Source organism: Salmo salar, chromosome 13, assembly GCF_965601325.2.
Source record: "Salmo salar chromosome 13, fSalSal1, whole genome shotgun sequence".
NCBI classification, from domain to species: Eukaryota; Metazoa; Chordata; class Actinopteri; order Salmoniformes; family Salmonidae; genus Salmo; species Salmo salar.
In genome coordinates, this window is record NC_138303.1 from 56517124 (window position 1) to 56540166 (window position 23043).

Here is a 23043-nt window from a genome sequence, read left to right on the forward strand (position 1 = left end):
AATTAAATAAATGGGATGCATCAGTGGCTTTGCTAAAAGAGGTTCTCAGTCTCAGTAGTCTCACTGCAATCGAAGAATGAGTATACCTGACTCATGCTCACACAGCATGTGTAGTGTGCAACCACTACAGTGCTTCCTGTACATCTCCCTTCTAGACCATGTTTCCCCTGTGAAGAGAGCATCTCGTCTCACAGTCTGACAAAGAGCAATGGTCAAGAGCAATCATTCCCTTCAATGTTTCTGGTTAATGGTCACAATAGGTTGCACAGAGAATGGAAGTACCCTCTTTTCCTGCTAAAAGCAACAAAATTGAGTGGCTCAAGAGATCAACGATAATAGTCTTTCGCACCAGACTCATAGGCTCTCTTCCTCAGCAGTACTGCTGTTGACAGCAACTACCTCTACACCAACACAAACATGACCTCCCATTTGGTGCCCTTGCTGTTCAGTGCCCCCAAAGAACCTGTAGACCAGGGGTAGGTAACTAGATTCAGCTGCTAGATGATTTTTGTCTAAGTGGATGGTCGGGGGGCCGTAACATAATATAATCATTTGTACACTGCAAATTGAGACATGATCACGTCTCTTTTATTATTTTTGAGAATACTTAGCAACAGATTTTTTTTTAACCAAAAACTGCTTCGTACTGTAGGGTCGCTAACTCTAAAATAATTGCTTGGCATACAATGGCCTATACAACTTCAATGTACATAATAGAGGGAGGAAGTTCACATGGCAGCCCCAATGTGAAATGACATGCAGTGGTTGGCGTAAAATACACCAGGGCAGCAGACATTTACGCAGCACCATGCTGCACACAGAGTGTTCTACACAGAACCATTCTGTACACAGTAGCTGTGTTTGAATACCCATACTGACATACTGTATACTACATACTACATACTATTAGTTCATTTTAGTATAATGAAAACGAACGGTCTCCTTCCAATTGTGTAATAGCGCTTTCCCTGTCTACCGGAAGTTGATGCTGTTGCTATGCAACTTCTTGCTAGCTTGTTAGCATAGCTAACAAGTTACTAGCTTGACATCTTACAACTTCATTAAAAAATGTCTATTGAGAACGCACAAAGACTATACCACTTAGCTAAGCCAAGAATGACTTGAATAATCAAGTCAATAAACATTGGGTAGTTCGTTAGATAGCATATAGTTAACATACTGACAAGTTCAATGTATTAGTAGCCAACCAACAAGCAACTGCTGTAATGATATGCTATGCGGTGCATAAGGCTAGCGAAGCTAACAAATTGTCAGACAGCATAACGTGTAACGTAATTTATTTGAAAAGTCAATACTTTAATACATTGCTTAACTTTTTTTTTAAACATTTGTCATAATTAGTTGAAGCAATGAATTTGTATCTGCTCTCGTCGGACTTTGGCTGCATATTTTCCATCATTTATTTCAAATCTGAAAATGTTGTTAAGCCACACTCATTTTCTGAAGAATTTCATTATAGGCCCCAAAAGCACGGACATATTGTCCACTGCTTGTATACTTTGTATTTGGGCTAATGTACTAGGACATACGGCAACTTTTGGTATACTAACTATATCCATACTATGACTAATAAGCATACTACATACTCAATTTACATCACAGCTAGTGTGTTCTACACAGCACCATGCTGTACACAGACAGTATCATGGTTCCACCTGTCACCAGAGGACGGCAGACACCGTCCTAGAGACATTAACGACACTAAGGTGTGTCCTATTTACTCATTATGATTTCCCTGATGAAAGAGGTGTGTTTTCTGTTGTCCTTTGCTGAAGCTTGAATTGTTTACTGTATGCGGTTGTTTCCTGAGTGAGTTTGAGACTTAGTGTTTGTTGTTTTTTCTAGTGTACTGTGATCCTGCGGCTACTGTTTATCAGTAAAGTATTATGTTTATCCTTAACCACTGATTCCTTGTCTGGTCTCTAATCTGCACCTGGGTCCAACCTCACCACGTCACACACAGTGTGTTCTACACTGTGTACATCGTGAAACTATGAGACATGAGATGAATAAGGCACTAGAGGGATATTTACTGTTTGCAACTGATTGTAACACTCTCAATTCCAGTGCAGTTAGACATAAACTTTCATGAATCATCCGAAACCCCCTCTTAACTTCTTTCTCAGAAACAGGGACCTGGTCCTACTGCTTTTCAGTGACTAGGAAAACAACTGTCCCGTAACAACAGATCTATTCATAGCTAATATACTGAGTCGCTCAGTCTTTATTTGGAATGTGGAACAGCATGCGTAGCGAAGGTATGCTGGGCCTCAGTGTACATGGACAGGGCTTCTGTGTAGCGCAACAGAATTCAGCAAGGCTAAAACCCATGTAGCCTTCTCTAGGTCTGCTCTCCTATTTAAATCATCAAATGGAACGTCTGAGCATATTGGAATAAGTAGATCAGCCACAGTAGACAACGGCTATGAACAGTGTCTCGACTATCTGTGGGATATGTCACACACACCATCTTCAGAGAAGATTACTCAGATGAAAAGTACAAGCCAAACATTTATACCTGACATTTCTTTCTATCCTATTCCCACTCCTCCCTGTGTGATCAAATTACAACTCTGCCGTCAAGTTAGAGATAGATTTTGTTCCTGGCTAAGTGTCTAAACAAACTGCAGGTTGAGATATATAAACCACAGAGTTATCATGGGAAATCATCCCTTCACATCGACACTATGAAAGACAGTTATTATGGCATTGCCAAGTTATATTCGTAGGGATGGAGGTAAACAAAGAAAATGTTGATTTATGAAGCGTTGGCCTGTTGTCATGGATTTAAAAGACAGTCTCACTACTCCCCCTGGTGTGTGAATGCTGACATCCCTGGCAAGGCTTGTGGGCGGTGGTAGAGAAGTGGTGTGGTATTTGAGGATGATTGACACACAGTCTGTTTAAAGCCATCCATTATACATTCAGTTAAAAAGGGAAGTAGTGCTAGACAGTGAGACAAAACTGATAGTCTGTCTGGTTTCGATGAACACAACGAAAATGCTGTCTACACTTCATACCCTTATCACAGTCTCTCTGTTGGCATGTAAGTCCTGCCTGTCTTAATCTCTGTAAACCATGAACCTCAGTCAGGTAAAACGAATCAATCAAAAACTTAAGGAAATGTCTAACGCATTCTTCTGTTTGTCCGAGACTGGCGCACTATTGAGGTCCCACTAATGTGTCCGCGATTGTGTTTTTGTTGCCTGCAGTGTGTGATGGCGTCATGGAGACAGTGGTTGGTGTTGCAGGTAGGACGGTATCTCTGACCTGCAGGTATGACCTCGCTACCCTGGGTCTGACAGAGGTGTGCTGGGGGAGAGGAGCACAGCCGTCTCTCTTCGGCTGTGAGAACACAGTCATTGCTACTAATGGAGTAGAGGTGACCTACAGGAGGTCCAACAGACACAGGTTACCAGGGAAGCTTCGGAGTGGAGATGTCTCTCTCACTATCTACAACGTCGGAGAGGGAGACTCTGGGTTCTACCACTGCCGTGTGGCGCTATCAGGACTGTTCAACGACCTGACGCAAACCGTTCATTTAATTGTTCGACAAGGTGAGAATATACAACTGTTATCATGAATACAAAGGTTAGGGCTGGGAATTGTCAGGGACCTCACGATGATACACTAGATGGCCATGGGTATGTGGACAACTGTTCGTCAAACATCTCATTCCTACATCATGGGCATTAATATGGAGTTGGTCCCCACTTTGCTGCTATTACAGCCTCTACTGTTCTTGGGAAGGCTTTCCACTAGATGTTGGAACATTGCTGCGAGGACTTGCTTCCATTCAGCCATAAGAGCATTAGTGAGGTTGGGCACTGATTTTGGGCAATTAGGCCTGGCTCACAATTGGCATTCCAATTAATCCCAAAGGTATTCGATGGGGTTGAGGTCAGGGCTCTGTGCAGGCCAGTCAAGTTCTTCCACAATTTGACAAACCATTTCTGTATGGACCTCGCTTTGTGCACAGGGGCATTGTCATGCTGAAACAGGAAACGACCTTCCCAAAACTGTTGCCACAAGGTGGAAGCACCGAATCGTCTAAAATGTCATTGTATACTGTAGCATTCAGATTTCCCTTCACTGGAACTAAGGGGCCTAACAGAAACCATAAAAAACAGCCCCAGACCATTATTCCTCCTCCACCAAACTTTACAGTTGGCACTATGCATTTAGGCAGGTAGCGTTCTCTTGGCATCCACCAAACCCAGATTGTCCGTCGGGCTGCCAGATGGTGAAGCGTGATTTATCACTCCAGAGAACATGTTTCCACTGCTCCAAAGTCCAATGGCATCAAGCTTTACACCACTCCAGCCGACGCTTGGCATTGCGCATGGTGATCTTAGGCTTGTGTGCGGCTGCTCGGCCATGGAAACCCATTTCATGAAGCTCCCGACTAACAGTTATTGTGCTGATGTTGCTTCCAGTTTGGAACTCGGTAGTGAGTGATGCAAACGAGGACAGACAATTTTTACACGCTATGCGCTTCAGCACTCGGCTGTGCCATTTGAGGAGGTTGTGCGGCCTACTACTTTGCGGCTGAGTCGTTGTTGCTCCTAGACGCTTCCACTTCAAAATAACAGCACTTACTGTTGCCTGTGGCAACTCTAGCAGGGTAGAAATTTGACAAACTGCCTTGTCGGAAAGGTGGCATCCTATGACGGTGCCACGTTGAAAGTCACTGAGCTCTTAATTACGGGCCATTCTATTGCCAATGTTTGTCTATGGAGATTGCATGGCTGTGTGCTCGATTTTATACACCTGTCAGCAATGAGTGTGACTGAAGTAGCCGAATCCACTCATTTGAAGGGGTGTCCACATATTTTTGACCATGTAGTGTACTTAGGTGCCAATATGATATGTATTCAGATTCTCACGATTCTATATGTATTATGATTCGATACTGTGATTTTATTGCGATTTGATGTTCCAAACATATTGCTCAACACAGAGTGCATTTGGAAAGTATTCAGACCCCTTGATTTTTTCCACATTTTGTTACGTTACAGCCTTATTCTAAAATGGATTAAATAGTTTTTTCCCCCTCATCAATCTACACACAATACCCCATAATGACAAAGCAAAAACAGGTTTTTAGAAATGTTTGCAAATGTATTAAAAATAAAAAAGTATTCAGACCCTTTACTCTGTACTTTGTTGAAGCACCTTTGGCAGCGCTTACAGCCTCGATTCTTCTTGGATATGACGTTACAAGCATGGCACACCTCTATTTGGGGAGTTTCTCCCATTCTTCTCTGCAGATCTTCTCAAGCTCTGTCAGGTTGGATGGGGAGCGTCGCTGCACAACTATTATCAGGTCTCTCCAGAGATGTTCGATCGGGTTCAAGTCCGGGCTCTGGCTGGACAACTCAAGGACATTCAGAGACTTGTACCGAAGCCACTCCTGCTTTGTCCTGGCTGTGTGCTTAGGGTTGTTGTCCTGTTGGAAGATGAACCTTCGCCCCAGTCTGACGTCCAGAGCGCTCTGTAGCAGGTTTTCATCAATGATCTCTCTGTACTTTGCTCTGTTAATCTTTCCCTTGATCCTGACTAGTCTCCCAATCCCTGCCACTGAAAAACATCCCCACAGCATGATGCTGCCACCACGATGCTTCACTGTAGGGATAGTACAAGGTCTCCTCCAGATCTGAAGATTGGTATTCAGGCCAAAGAGTTCAATCTTGGTTTCATCAGACCAGAGAATCTTGGAAGTTCTACGAAGAGTCTTGGTGGTTCCAAACTTCTTCCATTTAAGAATGATGGAGGCCATCCCATCCAGGCTGTGTAAGAGCTATTTGACCAAGAAGGAGAGTGATGGAGTGCTGCATCAGATGACCTGGCCGCCACAATCACCCAACCTTTTGTTATATTTAAAAATATATATTTCACCTTTATTTAACCAGGTAGGCCAGTTGAGAACAAGTTCTCATTTACAACTGTGACCTGGCCAAGATAAAGCAAAGCAGTGCGACAAAATCAACACAGAGTTACACATAAACAAACGTACAGTCAATAACACAATAGAAAAATCTATGTACAGTGTGTGCAAATGTAGAAGAGTAGGGAGGTAAGACAATAAATAGGCCATAGAGGCGAAATAATTACAATTTAGCATTAACACTGGAGTGATAGATGTGCAGATGATGATGTGCAAGTAGAGATACTGGGGTGCAAAAGAGCAAGAGGATAAATAGCAGTATGGGGATGAGGTAGTTAGGCAGATGGGCTGTGTACAGGTGCAGTGATCGGTAAGCTGCTCTGACAGCTAATGCTTAAAGTTAGAGAGGGAGATATAAGACTCCAGCTTCAGTGATTTTTGCAATTCGTTCCAGTCATTGGCAGCAGAGAACTGGAAGGAAAGGCGGCCAAAGGAAGTGTTGGCTTTGGGGATGACCAGTGAAATATACCTGCTAGAGCGCGTGCTATGGGTGGGTGTTGCTATGGTGACTAGTGAGCTGAGATAAGGCGGGGCTTTACCTAGCAAAAACGTATAGATGACCTGGAGCCAGTGGGTTTGGCGACTAATATGTAGCGAGGACCAGCCAGCGAGAGTATACAGGTTGCAGTGGTGGGTAGTATATGGGGCTTTGGTGACAAAACGGATGGCACTGTGATAGACTACATCCAATTTGCTGAGTAGAGTGTTGGAGGTTATTTTGTAAATGACAGCCAAAGTCATGTATCGGTAGGATAGCCAGTTTTACGAGGGTATGTTTAGCAGCATGAGTGTAGGAGGCTTTGTTGCGAAATAGGAAGCCGATTCTAGATCTAATTTTGGATTGGAGATGCTTAATGTGTGTCTGGAAGGAGAGTTTACAGTCTAACCAGACACCTAGGTATTTGTAGTTGTCCACATATTCAGAACCGTCAGAACCGTCCAGAGTAATGATACTTGTCGGGTGGGCGGGTGAAGGCAACAATCGGTTGAAGAGCATGCATTTAAAAAAAAAAAAAAAAGTTTGGTAAATATATATATCCATATACATACACGCATGCATAGATATACCCATATAAACATACATACCTATATAGACATACATACTTTTTTTTAGAATATACCTTTATTATTCCCCGCAAATCCTTCCACCCTTCCCCCAATTGGAGTAAACTAATAAACAATAAGACTTAGGTTTCTACCTTCAGTATATACATCTCATGCATATTTTACAGACACAATCTATTTTACAATAGTTATATTTTGTTTGTTTTTAGTCCTTCCTCTATTTCTGATGTCCATCCAGTTTGATTTCTATTAGTAACGGTGCTATTTCACAAAAGTTCTGAACATTAATATATTTTACAGACCCCGTATGTTTTACATTGGTTATCTTGTTATTAGTCCCACCCTTCAGCTCCATTCAACCCCACCCATCTATTTCTCAACATCATCCATTTCGGATTTCTATTTGCCACATATTTTTCATCTGTGCAGTGATGCTTCACAAAAGTATTGAACCTTTCTATTCTTATAGCTTCTACAGATTGTAAATTAAAGATAAACATTTTTGCTAAAATAATTATTATATTATTGATTGATTGACTATGGCTTTTCAAATCACCCAGTATTGCTATCTGCAGCGTTAGGCAAATGTTGCAATTCTTCAGCCCTTCCTGGACCTGTGACCAAAAACGAGCTACATATGGACAATACCAAAATAAAAGATCTAATGACTCTGCCTCCTCACAGCAGAATCTGCAGAGCTGGGAAGATTGTATCCCCCATATATATAACATTCTATTGGTTGCAAGAATTTTGCATAGTAATTTAAATTGAAAAATTTGAAGTTTTGAATCCGGCGTTGTTTTGCGTATCAATTCATAAACCATGTGCCATGGAATGGGTACATCGAAAATCTCTTCAACTATTTTGCAATTTATATGGCACAACTGTCAGTTTTTTGGTCCCTAAATGAAATGGTATATGTTTTTATTTATCACACTTTTCTTTAATCATTTACGTTCTTTAATACAGGGCCGACATACAAGTTCCTTACTTTTTCCCCTCCTACTTGCCTCTTCCATTTTTGTGGTAATGCTGCAATTAATTGTTTGTAATTTTGGGAAGAGCAGACATTTCCATATGTCTGTGTTAGCTGCATGTGTGACATAACTCCACCAGTCCTATTTATGATATCATTCACAAAAAATATACATTTTTTGAACATTTCTTCGAAAAATATATATTTTTTTATCAATTAGTATATTTGAGTTTAACCACAATATTTGTTGTATTATTTGTTCTCTTTTCAGGTGGATTAAACTGAAATTGCAATCAACTCTCTAAGGCTTGTTTAAAAAAATAACGATATTTTGGAGATTATTTCCTTTTCAAACAACCGAAAGTGAGCAGGTGTAACCTGAATAATGTGAAAAAGGCCCTTCTTGAACATAGGATGAGACATTCTTACCAATTTACTAGAGAACCAGTTTGGATTTAAGTATAGCTTTTGTATGACTGATGCCTTTAGCAAGAGGTCTAATGCTTTAATATTTAATCATTTCTGTCCTCCTAATTCATATTAGTTCTATAAATTTGCCCTTTTCATTTTGTTTGGCTTGCCGTTCCAAATAAAATGGAATATTTTTTGTTCATATAATTTAAAAATCAGGTCACTAGGTGTAGACAAAACCATAAGCAAATAGGTCAACTGTGATATGACTAAATAGTTAATCAAGGTGATTTTTCCACAAATAGACAGGTATTTTCCTTTCCATGGTAGCAAGATCTTATCTATTTTTGCTAACTTTCTATAAACATTTATTGGAGTGAGATAATTTCTTTCTTTTGGGATTCATATACCAAGTATGTCCACATCTCCGTCAGACCATTTAATTGGTAAACTACATGGTAATGTAAAATTAGCATTTTTTTGTGATCCAATACGTAATATAGTACACTTATCATAATTTTGCTTTAATCCAGAGAGGATAGCAAAAGTATCTAGATCCTCTATGAGGCCGTGGAGAGATTCTAATTGTGGTTTTAAAAGAAAACATGAATCATCAGCGTACAATGACACCTTAGCTTTTAAGCCACGGATTTCTAATACCTTAATATAATTGTTTGATCTAATTTTAACAGCTAACATTTCGATGGCAATAATAAATAGATACGCCGATATTGGACAACCTTGTTTTACTCCTCTAGATAGTTAAACATTTTCTGAGATGTAGCCATTATTTACTATTTTACACCTAGGGTTACTATACATAATTTTAACCAATTTTATAAGAGATTCCCCAAAATTCAAATATTCTAGGCATTTATATATAAACTCCAGTCGTACTTTATCAAAAGCCTTTTCAAAATCAGATATGAAAACCAGGCCTGGTGTCCCCGATATTTCATAGTATTCTATTGTTTCCAGTACTTGTCTTATATTATCTCCAATGTATCGTCCATGTAAAAAACCTGTCTGATTAGGATGAATAATATCTGACAATACTTTTTCAATTCTATGCGCAAAGCATTTTGCTAGGATTTTTGCATCACAACACTGAAGCGTAAGAGGTCTCCAATTTTTTAAATGATCTGGATCTTTATATATACCATTTGGGTCCTGTTTCAGTAATAATGATATCAAACCTTCTTGTTGGGTGTCTGATAATCTACCATTTATATAGGAGTGGTTAAAACATGCTAATAATGGTCCTCTGAGTATATGAAAAAGTGTTGTATACTTCCACTGGTATGCCATCCAGCCCTGGAGTTTTCCCATCCTTAAAGGCGCCAATTGCATCAAGTAGTTCCTCTGTAATTTGGCCTTCACATGAGTCCTTCTGTACAGATGTTAATTTTACATTATTATTAGGAAAAGAATCCATACAATTAGTTTCAGTTAGTGGAGATGGAGGAGACTGAAACAAAAACATATCCTTAAAGTATTTTACTTCCTCTTTCAAAATATAATTCGGTGAATCATGCGTGACTCCAAGAAATTGGTAGCATTTCTATATTGAAGATTGAAAAATAATTTGGTGCATTTTCCCCCATATTCCATCCAGTTCGCTTTATTTTTATTATATATTACACTGGATCTTTCTTGAATAAGTTCCTCCATTTCTTTTTGTTTTTCCTCTAACTTATTCTGTGCCTTTATGGTACAGTTTTTATTGCCATCTAACTGTACTGCTAGTCCTTCAATTTCCTTTATTAACATGGACTCTTTTGATCTAAATTGCTTTTGTTTTAGAGATGAGTACTGAATTGCATGGCCTCTAAAGGCACACTTAAAGGCGTCCCATACAATAAGGGGATCTGCTGTACCTATGTTATGTCTGAAAAAGTCAGTTATAAATTCTTATGCCCTAGTTCTAAACAATTTATCAGGCTTTGATTATATTTCCAGTATCCTCGCCCACGTGGAAATTCTGTAAGAGTAATATATATGCCAATTATGTGATAATCCGACCGCATTCTGTCCCCTATCAACACTTTTTTACCTTTTGGTGCCAGAGAGAATGGCATAAGAAGTTGATTAAGCCTCCGCCATGTATATCTCACTAGGTCAGGGTATTTAAGTCTCCATATATCCACTAATTCCAATATATCCATGACACTCATGATTTCCTTAAGTGCCTGAGGGTGATAGTTTGTAGTGTGATTTCCTTTCTGGTCCATAGAGGTATTTAAGACCATATTAATATCTCCCACCATAATAATAGAGTCTAGTGTTGCTTGTAGAGTTGATAAATTCTTATATATATTTTCAAAGAAGCTTGGATCATCATTATTTGGACCGTATAGGTTAATAAGGCATATATGTTTATTGTCCAATAACATATTTAAAATAATCCATCTACCTTGATGATCTGTTTGGACAATTTGCACATTTGGATCATAATTACTGTTAATTAAAACCATCACCCCTTTTGAATTTCTTTGCCCCATGGGAGAAATATATTTCACCCCCCCAGTCCTTTTCCACAAAACTTCATCTAAAATTGTTGAATGGGTTTCCTATAAACAATAGATACTATATTCCTTCTCTTTAGCCAGGTAAATACTGATCGCCTTTTCTTATTATCTGCTAGGCCATTACAACAATAACTGGCTATACTTACTTCACCACTTACCATAATGAGACACAACTTTCAATTTTATTTATCTAAATATATGTTTGTAAACGTACCATTAAAAAGTAACATAATGATTGAGCATCTATATAGCTGTACCATGATATTTGCATTGCTACTACTTAAACCTCCAATTGGTCCCTACTATTCCACCCGCTAAAAGCCTTCCTCATCCCTAGTTGGGTTGTCATCCCAATGCCCGGCAGACCACCCCCGACCCCCCGTATCCCATAGCCCGGAACAGACTGGGATCCATCCTTCGAAAAGAGCACACAGTGCCATTTACAGAACAGAAGTAGATCAACTGCCAAATGTATTTCCAACGCCCTAACCTCAATTTGTATTATATATTGCCATCAATATATATTGCCATATATATATATAGCCATATATATTGCCATATTGCCATATATATATATATATATATATATATATATATATATATATATATATATATATATATATATATATATATATATATATATACACACACTGCTCAAAAAAATAAAGGGAACACTTAAACAACACAATGCAACTCCAAGTCAATCACACTCTGTGAAATCAAACTGTCCACTTAGGAAGCAACACTGATTGACAATACATTTCACATGCTGTTGTGCAAATGGAATAGACAACAGGTGGAAATTATAGGCAATTAGCAAGACACCCCCAATAAAGGAGTGGTTCGGCAGGTGGTGACCACAGACCACTTCTCAGTTCTTATGCTTCCTGGCTGATGTTTTGGTCACTTTTGAATGCTGGCGGTGCTTTCACTCTAGTGGTAGCATGAGACGGAGTCTACAACCCACACAAGTGGCTCAGGTAGTGCAGCTCATCCAGGATGGCACATCAATGTGAGCTGTGGCAAGAAGGTTTGCTGTGTCTGTCAGCGAAGTGTCCAGAGCATGGAGGCGCTACCAGGAGACAGGCCAGTACATCAGGAGATGTGGAGGAGGCCGTAGGAGGGCAACAACCCAGCAGCAGGACCGCTACCTCCACCTTTGTGCAAGGAGGAGCAGGAGGAGCACTGCCAGAGCCCTGCAAAATGACCTCCAGCAGGCCACAAATGTGCATGTGTCTGCTCAAACGGTCAGAAACAGACTCCATGAGGGTGGTATGAGGGCCCGACGTCCACAGGTGGGGGTTGTGCTTACAGCCCAACACCGTGCAGGGCGTTTGGCATTTGCCAGAGAACACCAAGATTGGCAAATTCGCCACTGGCGCCCTGTGCTCTTCACAGATGAAGCAGGTTCACACTGAGCACATGTGACAGCCGTGACAGAGTCTGGAGATGCCGTGGAGAACGTTCTGCTGCCTGCAACATCCTCCAGCATGACCGGTTTGGCGGTGGGTCAGTCATGGTGTGGGGTGGCATTTCTTTGGGGGGCCGCACAGCCCTCCATGTGCTCGCCAGAGGTAGCCTGACTGCCATTAGGTACCGAGATGAGATCCTCAGACCCCTTGTGAGACCATATGCTGGTGCGATTGGCCCTGGGTTCCTCCTAATGCAAACAATGCTAGACCTCATGTGGCTGGAGTGTGTCAGCAGTTCCTGCAAGAGGAAGGCATTGATGCTATGGACTGGCCTGCCCGTTCCCCAGACCTGAATCCAATTGAGCACATCTGGGACATCATGTCTCGCTCCATCCACCAACGCCACGTTGCACCACAGACTGTCCAGGAGTTGGCGGATGCTTTAGTCCAGGTCTGGGAGGAGATCCCTCAGGAGACCATCCACCACCTCATCAGGAGCATGCCCAGGCGTTGTAGGGAGGTCATACAGGCACGTGGAGGCCACACACACTACTGAGCCTCATTTTGACATGTTTTAAGGACATTTCATCAAAGTTGGATCAGCCTGTAGTGTGGTTTTTCACTTTAATTTTGAGTGTGACTCCAAATCCAGACCTCCATGGGTTGATAAATTGGATTTCCATTGATTATTTTTGTGTGATTTTGTTGTCAGCACATTCAACTATGTAAAGAAAAAAGTATTTAATAAGATTATTTCATTCATTCAGATCTAGGATGTGTTATTTTAGTGTTCCCTTTATTTTTTTGAGCAGTATATATATATTTTAAGAATCCTGTTTCTGTCATAGCTGTCGTGGAAGAGAGAATGGGACCAAGGCGCAGCGGGTTGCGTGCTCAACATATTTATTAAATAAAATGCGAACACCACGGAAAAACAATAAACAAACTAACGACAGGAACAGAGAAGCAGGCTCAACAAAAGCAGTGCTATCAAACAACTACCCACAAGTGACAAACAAAACACACACCTATTTATAGGACTCCCAATCAGAGGCAACTAGAAACACCTGCCTCCAATTGAGAGTCCAGCACCCAACCTACACATAGAAAACTACCCTAGAACATACACATAGAAATACAAACATAGACCAGTGACCAAAAAACCCCGTAATACATAAATAAACTACCCTCTGCCACGTCCTGACCAAACTACAATAACAAATTATCCTCTATACTGGTCAGGACGTGACAGTTTCTTATTTTCCATAATTAGTTATTAATATTTGTAGTAATGTAGGCAATTTATGAAAAGGATTTTACCTCTCACCAGTCTCGCCATTATCAAAATTACATTATTACAAGCAATTATTATATTAGCAAACAATTGTTGTGAATCATCCTCTATTGTCCCTAACATCTTTTACTTCTTCGCAACAGTTGTGGGATACACACATACACCCACACACACACTCATACACACTCAACCCTTTCCCCCCACACAACCATAGGCTCACATTCTCAACAGTTGCACCATCCCAGAACCCAACTCAAGAAAGGTCTTGATTTACAAATGCATTTACAGCTGCAGCCATATGAGAAGATGATGGAGGTCAAATGTACACCTTTTCCCTGAAACACCCACAACACGGTCCCCCGTATTGGCCCCGTATTGGCCAGATGTATAAAGAATTGTGACGTCTGCACAGAGGTGGATCAGAGAATCACCAGCAGCAAGAGCGACATCATTGATATATACAGAGAAAAGAGTCGGCCCGATAATTGAACCCTGTGACTCCCCCATAGAGACTGCCAGAGGTCCAGGCAACAGTCCCTCTGAACTCTATCTGAGAAGTATTTGGTGAACCAGGCGAGGCAGTCATTTGAGAAACCAGGGCTGTTGAGTCTGCCAATAAGAATGTGGTGATTGACAGAGTCGAAAGCCTTGGCCAGGTCGATGAAGACGGCTGCACAGTACTGTCTTTTATCGATGGCGGTTATGATATCGTTTAGGACCTTGAGCATGGCTGAGGTGCACCCATGACCAGCTCGGAAACCAGATTGGATAGTGGAGAAGGTACGATGGGATTCAAAATGGTCGGTGGGGTAGGGGTAGCCAGGTGGAAAGCATGGCCAGCCGTAGAAAAATGCTTATTGAAATGATCGATTATCGTAGATTTATCGGTGGTGACACTGTTTCCTAGCCTCAGTGCAGTGGGCAGCTGGGAGGAGGTGCTCTTATTCTCCATGGACTTTACAGTGTCCCAAAACTGACTTCCCTGAAAAGTTGCATATCGCCGGGGCTATTCGATGCTAATGCAGAACGCCACAGGATGTTTTTGTGCTGGTCAAGGGCAGTCAAGTCTGAAGTGAACCAAGGGCTATATCTGTTCTTAGTTCTACATTTTTTTGAATGGGACATGCTTTATTTAAGATGGTGAGGAAAGCACTTTTAAAGAGCAACCAGGTAGAGAAAAAGCAGTCCGATATGCTCTGAGTTGATATCGCACTGTGCAGACTGGCAGGAATTGACCGGGTTGAGGCTGGCTGATGTCCGAGTTAACGGTTAGGACCGCTAGCGGTGGCTAACTGACTACTAGCTAGTAGCTAGTTAGCTGGCTAACTTCTGATGGGGGGTTCTGGTTCTAAAGTATAAAAATAGCAGATCCGTACCACATTGGGTGAGGCGGGTTGCAGGAGAGTATATTCAGTCCGTAGATGGAAAGTCAGATTAAAATATATACATAAGAAATTAAAATACATACAAAGAAAGCGATATAAACATGTTACAGGACAAGACAAATACACGTCTGACTGCTACGCCATCTTGGTGTAGATACACACGTCTGACTGCTACGCGATGTAGAGGTTAACCCAGACCCTGCAGCCCCCTTCGACCTCAACCCAGTTGAGATGGTTTGGGATGAGGTGGACTGCAGAGTGAAGGATAAGCAGCCAACAAGTGCTCAGCATATGTGGGAACTCCTTCAAGATTGTTGGAAAAGCATTCCAGGTGAAGATGGTTGAGAGAATGCCAAGAGTGTGCAAGCTGTCATCAAGGCAAAGGGTGGCTACTTTGAAGAATCTCAAATATAAAATATAATTTGATTTGTTTAACACTCTTTTGGTTACTACATTATTCCATATATGTTATTTCATAGTTTTTATGTCTTCACTATTATTCTGCAATGTAGAAATTAGTAAAAATTAAGAAAAACCCTTGAAGGAGTAGGTGTGCCCAAACTTTTGACTGGTACTGTAACATCAATAATATACCGATATGTAGCTGTATTGATTTTCCTCCCCATCACAAATAGTGTGGCTTCTGTTTAATTGACGCATAAATCATGAATGATTATTCTATTGCAATAAGGGCCATTGCTACTATGCAAAATGTGCACTTTTTCTAGAAACAACAAGCCTATAAAAACCATAGTTATAATTTTGAAACCGTCTGTAATATCACCTTATTTAATGTGTTTTTAAATAGAAATCAATGTTGTTGTTCTTTACTCCTGTAGCACCTGTCGTACCAACTCTCATCCCAACTGTCGTACCAACTGTCATCCCAACAGTACCAGCCCAACTCCTGCCCATCACAGACACACCTGGGTCCTCTGTTATACCGGAAAATAACAGACAAGGTATGTTTTGTCTGTCACCGTCTTTAACGTAACCTCGTGTTTCTCCTTATAGTTTGAAGTTTCCTTCAATGTGTTAGACTATATGTTTGTAAACAAAAAAATATCCCATAAAATCTATGCTTTCATTTCTAACACCTTTTGTCACAACTGCCCCAGCAGTGTTGTGTTTTTAAACAGAAATATATGTTGTGTTTGTTTTTTTACTCCTTTAGCACTTGTCATCCCAACTGTCATCCCAACTATTGTCCCAACCACGACAGAACAACCACTGCCCATCACAGAAACATCAGTGTCCCCTTACACACCAGTGAAGAGCACAGAAGGTATCTGATATCAACACCAACACTGAATATGTTTGATAAACCTGTATTGCACATGAAGATCAGAAAAAGTAATTGATGCTACAGTTAGTCAAGGTTTGAGATGTCGGCATCTTTTTCTTACTAGGTGAGCAAGGTCCTGATATCCTTTATGACTGCACTACAGGCCCAATAATAGGTCTTGTCAAGGGAATTAAGGTACAGTACTACTGGATATGAATCATATAATATCCAAAATAAGCTACATACAACCAGAATATTGTACATAAAAACCTAAATGCCTTATGAGCTTTGATGTAGTAAAATGCAAATCTAATGCAAATACTTCAACATTTCTGTTTCAACTTTGTCTTTAATCACTGTGCCTGAAACAAAACAATGACTGTAACCCACAGCAGAAAATGGCATCTCCATCTCTGGAAAGCTACATAGGACACACTGTCCGAGTGGGAGCAATCGCCTTCATCCCTGGTCTGATCCTAGCAGTTCTTCTTCGTGAGTGGTGGAGCAGTCACAGCAATTACATTTCTTTCATCAATCACGACACAAATATAATACTTTTCTTGTTCTATCAGGGCATTAGCTTAATCAATGTGTTGCAACTGTCTGTTCTTGATCCTATCGTACCAATTCTTTGTTCAGGGGCTAATCATGTCAGAGAAGAATTTAGCTGCTTAAACAGTTTGCCTTTCAAAGTGGATGTGAAAGTGGTGACTCCCGTTAGTTCTGCATAGTGTGCATTAAAAGTCTGTCTGTGCCCCCCCCCCCCCCCCCCTCTTTCCATGAACTGCTACTGTGCATCTAGGTCTGAGACGGTCCAGAAATAGCCGAGTCAGAGGAGAACCTGCCAGTTCCTCCAGTGTCATTAGCAGGAACCCTAGAGTGGAAATACCCCTCAGTCACCATGATACAGATGCCTGGATCTATGATGCTCCTACAGATGTATAGACTCATCAAAATACATGATCATGTATACTATTTCACTCAATAATTCATAAAGTATTGAGAGAACTAAAGCAATTTAGCGTAGGCATACTCAGTTCTTCAGTTTTTCAACACGTCGTGACATTGCTAATATAGGACCACTCATAAGAGGTTACTTAACACTGAGTTGCACCCCCCCCCCCCCCCCCCACCTACTACTATACCCTGTTTAAAGGCACTTACATTTTTTTGTCTTGCCCATTCACCCTCTGAATGACACACATACATAATCCATGTCTCAAGGCTTAAAAATCCTCTTTCAACCTGTCTCCTCCCCTTCATATACACCGATTGAAGTGGATTTAACAAGTGACATTAATTAGGGATTATTGCTTTCAGCTCGATTCACCTGGTCAGTCTATGTTATGGAAAGAGCAGGATTTTTAAAATGTTTTGTATACTCTAGCTATGTTATCTAGCCATGTTTTTTTTGTGATGAGGTGTAATTGAAAAGATAAATAAATACCACTCAAGAGAAAGTTTGTTCCCTTGAGTCTTGATTCTACACTACATAACATTAAATGCAACCTCCCACAGAATTGACATGCGCAAATGGTTTTGGTTTTAATTTCTTTTCAATGAAGAACTATGTGAACTTTCCAAAAACCTGTGCAGTTTCCTGTGTTATATTATTTGGATGTGTAGCCTCCCCAAAAAATAACCACACTGACCATCACTGCCTTTTTGAGTGCAACGGAAACATCTGAAAGCAGATGTCAAGTAGATAAAGTCATGTGGTCAGGAGGTTCGACTTTATTAAAGAGAAAGAGTTCAGATGACTGTGCATATATGCAGTTGGTGTTTGAATGGCGAAGGGTGAAGTGATATGACCCTATCATGGAGACTCACTGTGTTTTAGGCTGGTTTCTCCTCTGTCTACTTTCAGGTAAGTGATGCACGATGGTACCATCTCTTTTAGGCTGATTATTTACTTGATAATAAGTGAATTAATAATTTACAATTGAAAGTATCTCTGTCCTCCTCTACCTCCCTCTTTTCTAGTCAGTGAATGCATTGCCCCAAAAGTCATTGGTATTGAGGGCCAGAATGTCACTCTGCCATGTAAATATAACACTAAAAAGCATGGTGTATCAGCCATATGCTGGGGGAGAGGAGCCATACCGAACTCTGGTTGTTACGAGGAAATCATCTCATCTGATGGCACTAAAGTGACACTGAGATCTTCGGTTAGATATCATTTATTCGGTGAGCTGAAGACAGGGGATGTCTCTCTAACCATCTTCAATGTCACTGAAAAAGACTCTGGACAATATGGCTGTCGTGTGCATGTTTACGGATTGTGGAATGATGAGAAATATCATGTCAACTTGAACATTGAGAAAGGTAAGACATGCACAACATGCTATGATATACAGTAACTTGATGCTTTACAGGTGATCATTGTCAGCCTAATGAGTGATATTATGATTTCTTAGCATCTATACTTTTCAAGCTGAGCAGTTAGTATTGTATTGCTTTCTGATTTCAGCACCTGTCCCGACAACATCTCAGGCACCTGCTAATGTGACCATAACTCAACAGACCATGGACAGCCACACACACTGTAGGGAACACAGAGCACAGAAAAACATCAGTCCATCAAAATCATACTTTTATATAGTTTATATTACAGCATTAATCTTACATCTGAAAATAAAACCTATAAATTCCTCACTGTGTAGGTCATGTGACCACAAATCCCATAGAGTATTCTGACACATCCACGCCACCTTACAGCGAATCAATTTTGGTATGCATAGTTCCACACTGCAAATTCTGGCAAATAAGAAATCCAACTGTGTGATCTGGTACTGTACTGAGATGTCGTTTTAACTGAATCTGTGATGTTAACAGGAACAGATGACAGGCCATAAGCTGCCTGTGATCCTGGTGTCCATTCTACTGGTTCTGACAGGCGTGGTGATTGTGTCTGTACTTGTTGTCTTGAGTAAGTACACACATCTCTACATTTGCCTGCATAATAAGTACTAATTCTCGTGAATATGTGTGTTGACAGTGTTACAAGAAGCAATAGTTTGCTATTTATGTTTTTCTGAATACTTGAACACAGTCTTTGTTAACGTAATTACAGGAAAGCGATGGAAAACAATTGCTACGGCAGTCCAAATGTAAGTATGCTAATCATGACTATACCTCTTCCAACTGACAGAGTAGATGAAATACCACAATATGCCAATAGAATAACTGAGTCGAAGTGCAATGTCCTTCCATGATGCCTAATTAGCAAAAACATTATGGCAACTGATCTGAGGTAATACTGAAACTATGACTAATGAGACCCAAGAACACAACACTGAGGAAGTGAAACAACAGGGCTTCTTCTGAACACCACTTTTGAACATCTTGTGAGCCATTGGTACTCTTGTCTGTGTCATTAAGAAATATGACTTGAGATGACCAAACTGGCCAGTAGGTCATTGCTTTTAGAATCTAATAAACATTACACATACAGTATTCTCCAGGCTGTATCACAACCGGCTGTGATTAGGAGTCCCATAGTGCAGCGCACAATTGGCCCAGCGTCTTCCGGGTTAGGGTTTGCCCGGGGTAGGCCGTCATTGTAAATAAGAATTTGTTCTTAAAAGTTCTTAACTGACTTGCCTAGTTAAATAAAGGTTAAATAAAAAAATTACAAAAATGAAAAATTCTCAATAGTCGCAATAGTCGCAATGCAGAGAAAAATAAGTATCTAAAATCAATACAAACTTTATTTGCTGTCAGCTTGTACACAAAAACTCGAACTTTTCTCAGCATTAATTCATCTGGATTGGAAAAATCACTAGAGTGGAACTAAGCAATATAATGCAGTCAATAAAAGCATGCATGTCTCCCTTGGCTGTGTATTTACAGTTCTTTCCTTTATCAGACCAGAGCACTCTGGCAGCGCAGTCCTGTACAGCAACTCAGAGTCCAGCTTGGGTGTGCATACTCGAGAGATGGCGGTGGAGAACGTCTATCAAATAGATGACAATGAGAGAGACGACTATGAGGAGTGCCCCCGACAAAGCATGGACACGTCACCACAGTCATGCTGTTAACACTGTGAGGTGCATAGCATGGTAGCTCTGTGTTACAGGGCTGAGTCTGAACTTATAGGCTAATGATTCAACCGGACAAGACAAGCTTCAACAACATCAGATGTTTTTTGGTGATAAATGAGTAAAACTTTACTTGATTTGTATTTTTGAAATGTTTGTTTGAAAGGAAAGGCTCAATAATGTGGCTATCTATGTGTATTCAGCACTAACAGTGTAGGTTTCAATTACTATGACTGTATTTTCTTGATGTAGTAAGCCATTGTTGCGCCTAGACGCTTCCACTTCAAAATAACAGCACTTACAGTTTATCGGGGCAACTCTAACAGGGCAGAAATTTGACAAACTGACTTGTTGGAAACGTGGCATCCTATGACGGTGCCACATTAAAAGTCTCTGAGCTCTTAATTACGGTCCATTCTACTGCCAATGTTTGTCTATGGAGATTGCATGGCTGTATGCTCGATTTTATACACCTGTCAGCAACGAGTGTGGCTGAAGTAGCTGAATCCTCTAATTTGAAGGCGTGTCCAGATATCTTTGGCCATGTAGTGTACTTAGGTGCTGATCAAATAAAATAAAATTGTATTTGTCACGTACACATGGTTAGCAGATGTTATTGCGAGTGCAGCGAAATGCTTGTGCTTCTAGTTCCGACAGTGCAGCAATATCTAACACGTAATCTAACAATTCCACAACAACTACCTAATTCACACAAATCTAAGTAAAGGAATGGGATAAGAATATATACGTATCAATATATGGATGAGCAATGACAGAGCGGCATAGGCAAGCTGCAATAGATGTTATAAAATACAGTATATACATATGAGATGAGATATGCAAGATATGTAAACATTATTCAAAGGGCATTATTAAAGTAACTAGCGATCCGTTTATAAAAGTGGCCAATGAATATTTCAAGTCTGTATGTAGGCAGCAGCCTCTCTGTGTTAGTGATGGCTGTTTAACAGTCTGATGGCCTTGAGATAGAAGCTGTTTTTCAGTCTCTCGGTCTCAGCTTTGATGCACCTGAACTGACCTAGCCTTCTGGATGGTAGCAGGGTGAACAGGCAGTGGCTCAGGTGGTTGTTGACCTTGATGATCTTTTTGGCCTACCTGTGACATTGGTTGCTGTAGGTGTCCTGGAAGCAGGTAGTTTGCCCCCGGTGATGCGTTGTGCAGACCGCACCGCCCTCTGGTGCGGTCTGCGGTTGTGGGCGGTGTAGTTGCCATACCAGGCGGTGATAGAGCCCAACAGGAGGCTCTCGATTGTGCATCTGTAAAGTTTGTGAGGGTTTTAGGTGACAAGACACATTTCTTCAGCCTGAGGTTGAAGAGGCGCTGTTGCACTTCTTCACCACAATGTGTGGGTGGAACATTTCAGTTTGTCCGTGATGTGTACGCCGAGGAACTTTAAACTTTCCACCTTCTCCACTGCTGTCCCGTCGATGTGAATAAGGGGCTGATCTCTCTGCTGTTTCCTGAAGTCCACTATCATCTCCTTTGTTTTGTTGATGTTGAGTGAGAGGTTGTTTTCCTGACACCACACTCTAAGTGCCCTCACCAATATGTATTCCGATTCTCAGGATTCTATATGGGTTCATTCTTGGTTTCATCAGACCAGAGAATCTTGTTTCTCATGGTCTGTTAGTCCTTTACGTGCGTTTTGGCAAACGCCAAGCGGGCTGTCATGTGCTTTTTACTGAGAAGTAGCTTCCGTCTGGCCACTCTACCATAAAGGCCTGATTGGTGCAGTGTTGCAGAAATGATTGTCCTTCTGGAAGGTTCTCCCATCTCCACAGAGGAACTCTGGAACTCTGCCAGATTGACCATAGGTTTCTTGGTCACCTCCCTGACCAAGGCCCCTCTCCCCCGATTGCTCAGTTTGGCCAGGCGGCCAGCTCTAGGAAGAGTATTGGTGGTTCCAAACTTCTTCCATTTAAGAATGATGGAGGCCAATTTTTTCTTGGGGCCCTTCAATGCTGCAGAATTTTTTTGGTAGGCTTCCCCAGATCTGTGCCTCGACACAGTCCTGTCTCGGAGCTCTACAGACAATTCCTTCGACCTCATGCTTGGTTTTTGTTCTGACATGCACTGTCAATGGTGGGACCTTATATAGACAGGTGTGTGCCTTTCCAAATCATGTCCAATCAATTGAATTTACCACAGGTGGACTCCAATCAAGTTATAGAAACATCTCAAGGATGATCAATGGAAACAGGATGCACCTGAGCTCAATTTCGAGTCTCATAGCAAAGGATCTGAATAATTATGTAAATTATGTAATTATGTTTTTTACATTTAATAAAAAATAAATACATTTCTTAACCTGTTTGTGCTTTGTCTTTATGGTGTTTTGTGTGTTGATTGATGTAACGTAAAGGAATGTGGAAAAAGTGAAAGGGTCTGAGTACTTTCCATATGCGCTGTATGTCTGCTGCAGAGGGACAAGAGAGAGCCAGCCATGAGAAAACAAGTTTTGATCAGTCATGGAAATAAAAGTGATGAACACGCTATAAAGGAAACATACAGGAGTTTTCGTGCAGGTACAGCCAACTAGCACAAAAATAATATTGCAATATTGTCAAAATGATACAGTACGATATAGCATCAAAATGATATACTGATATGTAGCTGTATTGATTTTCCTCCCGAACTGTTGCTTCTGTTTCATTGATG

At 40.8% G+C, this 23043-nt stretch overlaps 2 protein-coding genes across 3 annotated transcripts; both read left to right on the forward strand.

The window, feature by feature from the left end:
- Positions 1-2972: 2972 nt before the first annotated feature.
- On the forward strand, positions 2973-17778 carry havcr2 (hepatitis A virus cellular receptor 2). 2 transcript variants are annotated; one of them, XM_014136747.3, is made up of 7 exons: positions 2973-3067; positions 3234-3578; positions 15879-16001; positions 16214-16324; positions 16449-16519; positions 16717-16816; positions 17127-17778. In XM_014136747.3, exons 1-7 carry the CDS (start codon positions 3007-3009, stop codon positions 17267-17269), a joined length of 954 nt encoding a protein of 317 aa, XP_013992222.1. In that variant the 5' UTR covers positions 2973-3006; the 3' UTR covers positions 17270-17778. The 2 variants fall into 2 exon arrangements, with proteins under 2 accessions (XP_013992222.1, XP_013992223.1); XM_014136748.3 differs by having other exon boundaries at positions 16720-16816.
- Positions 17779-18055: 277 nt separating this feature from the next.
- Positions 18056-22696, forward strand: LOC106567478 (uncharacterized). The gene is made up of 7 exons (XM_014136750.3): positions 18056-18191; positions 18308-18649; positions 18795-18869; positions 18988-19055; positions 19160-19253; positions 19398-19434; positions 20193-22696. The coding sequence occupies exons 1-7, from the start codon at positions 18143-18145 to the stop codon at positions 20362-20364; spliced, it is 837 nt and encodes a 278-aa protein (XP_013992225.3). The 5' UTR covers positions 18056-18142; the 3' UTR covers positions 20365-22696.
- The last annotated feature ends 347 nt before the right edge of the window (positions 22697-23043 follow it).

What these genes read in the sequence shown, in the direction of transcription:
- havcr2 (XM_014136747.3), top strand. Translation starts at nt 3,007, where the DNA reads ATGAACACAACGAAAATGCTGTCTACACTTCATACCCTTATCACAGTC. An exon ending in ACCGGAAAATAACAGACAAG is followed by an intron (nt 16,002 to 16,213) that starts GTATGTTTTGTC and finishes TTACTCCTTTAG; the next exon opens with CACTTGTCATCCCAACTGTC. An exon ending in GATCCTAGCAGTTCTTCTTC is followed by an intron (nt 16,817 to 17,126) that starts GTGAGTGGTGGA and finishes CTGTGCATCTAG; the next exon opens with GTCTGAGACGGTCCAGAAAT.
- LOC106567478 (XM_014136750.3), top strand. Translation starts at nt 18,143, where the DNA reads ATGGAGACTCACTGTGTTTTAGGCTGGTTTCTCCTCTGTCTACTTTCA. An exon ending in GTCTGTACTTGTTGTCTTGA is followed by an intron (nt 19,254 to 19,397) that starts GTAAGTACACAC and finishes ACGTAATTACAG; the next exon opens with GAAAGCGATGGAAAACAATT. An exon ending in ATTGCTACGGCAGTCCAAAT is followed by an intron (nt 19,435 to 20,192) that starts GTAAGTATGCTA and finishes TTCCTTTATCAG; the next exon opens with ACCAGAGCACTCTGGCAGCG.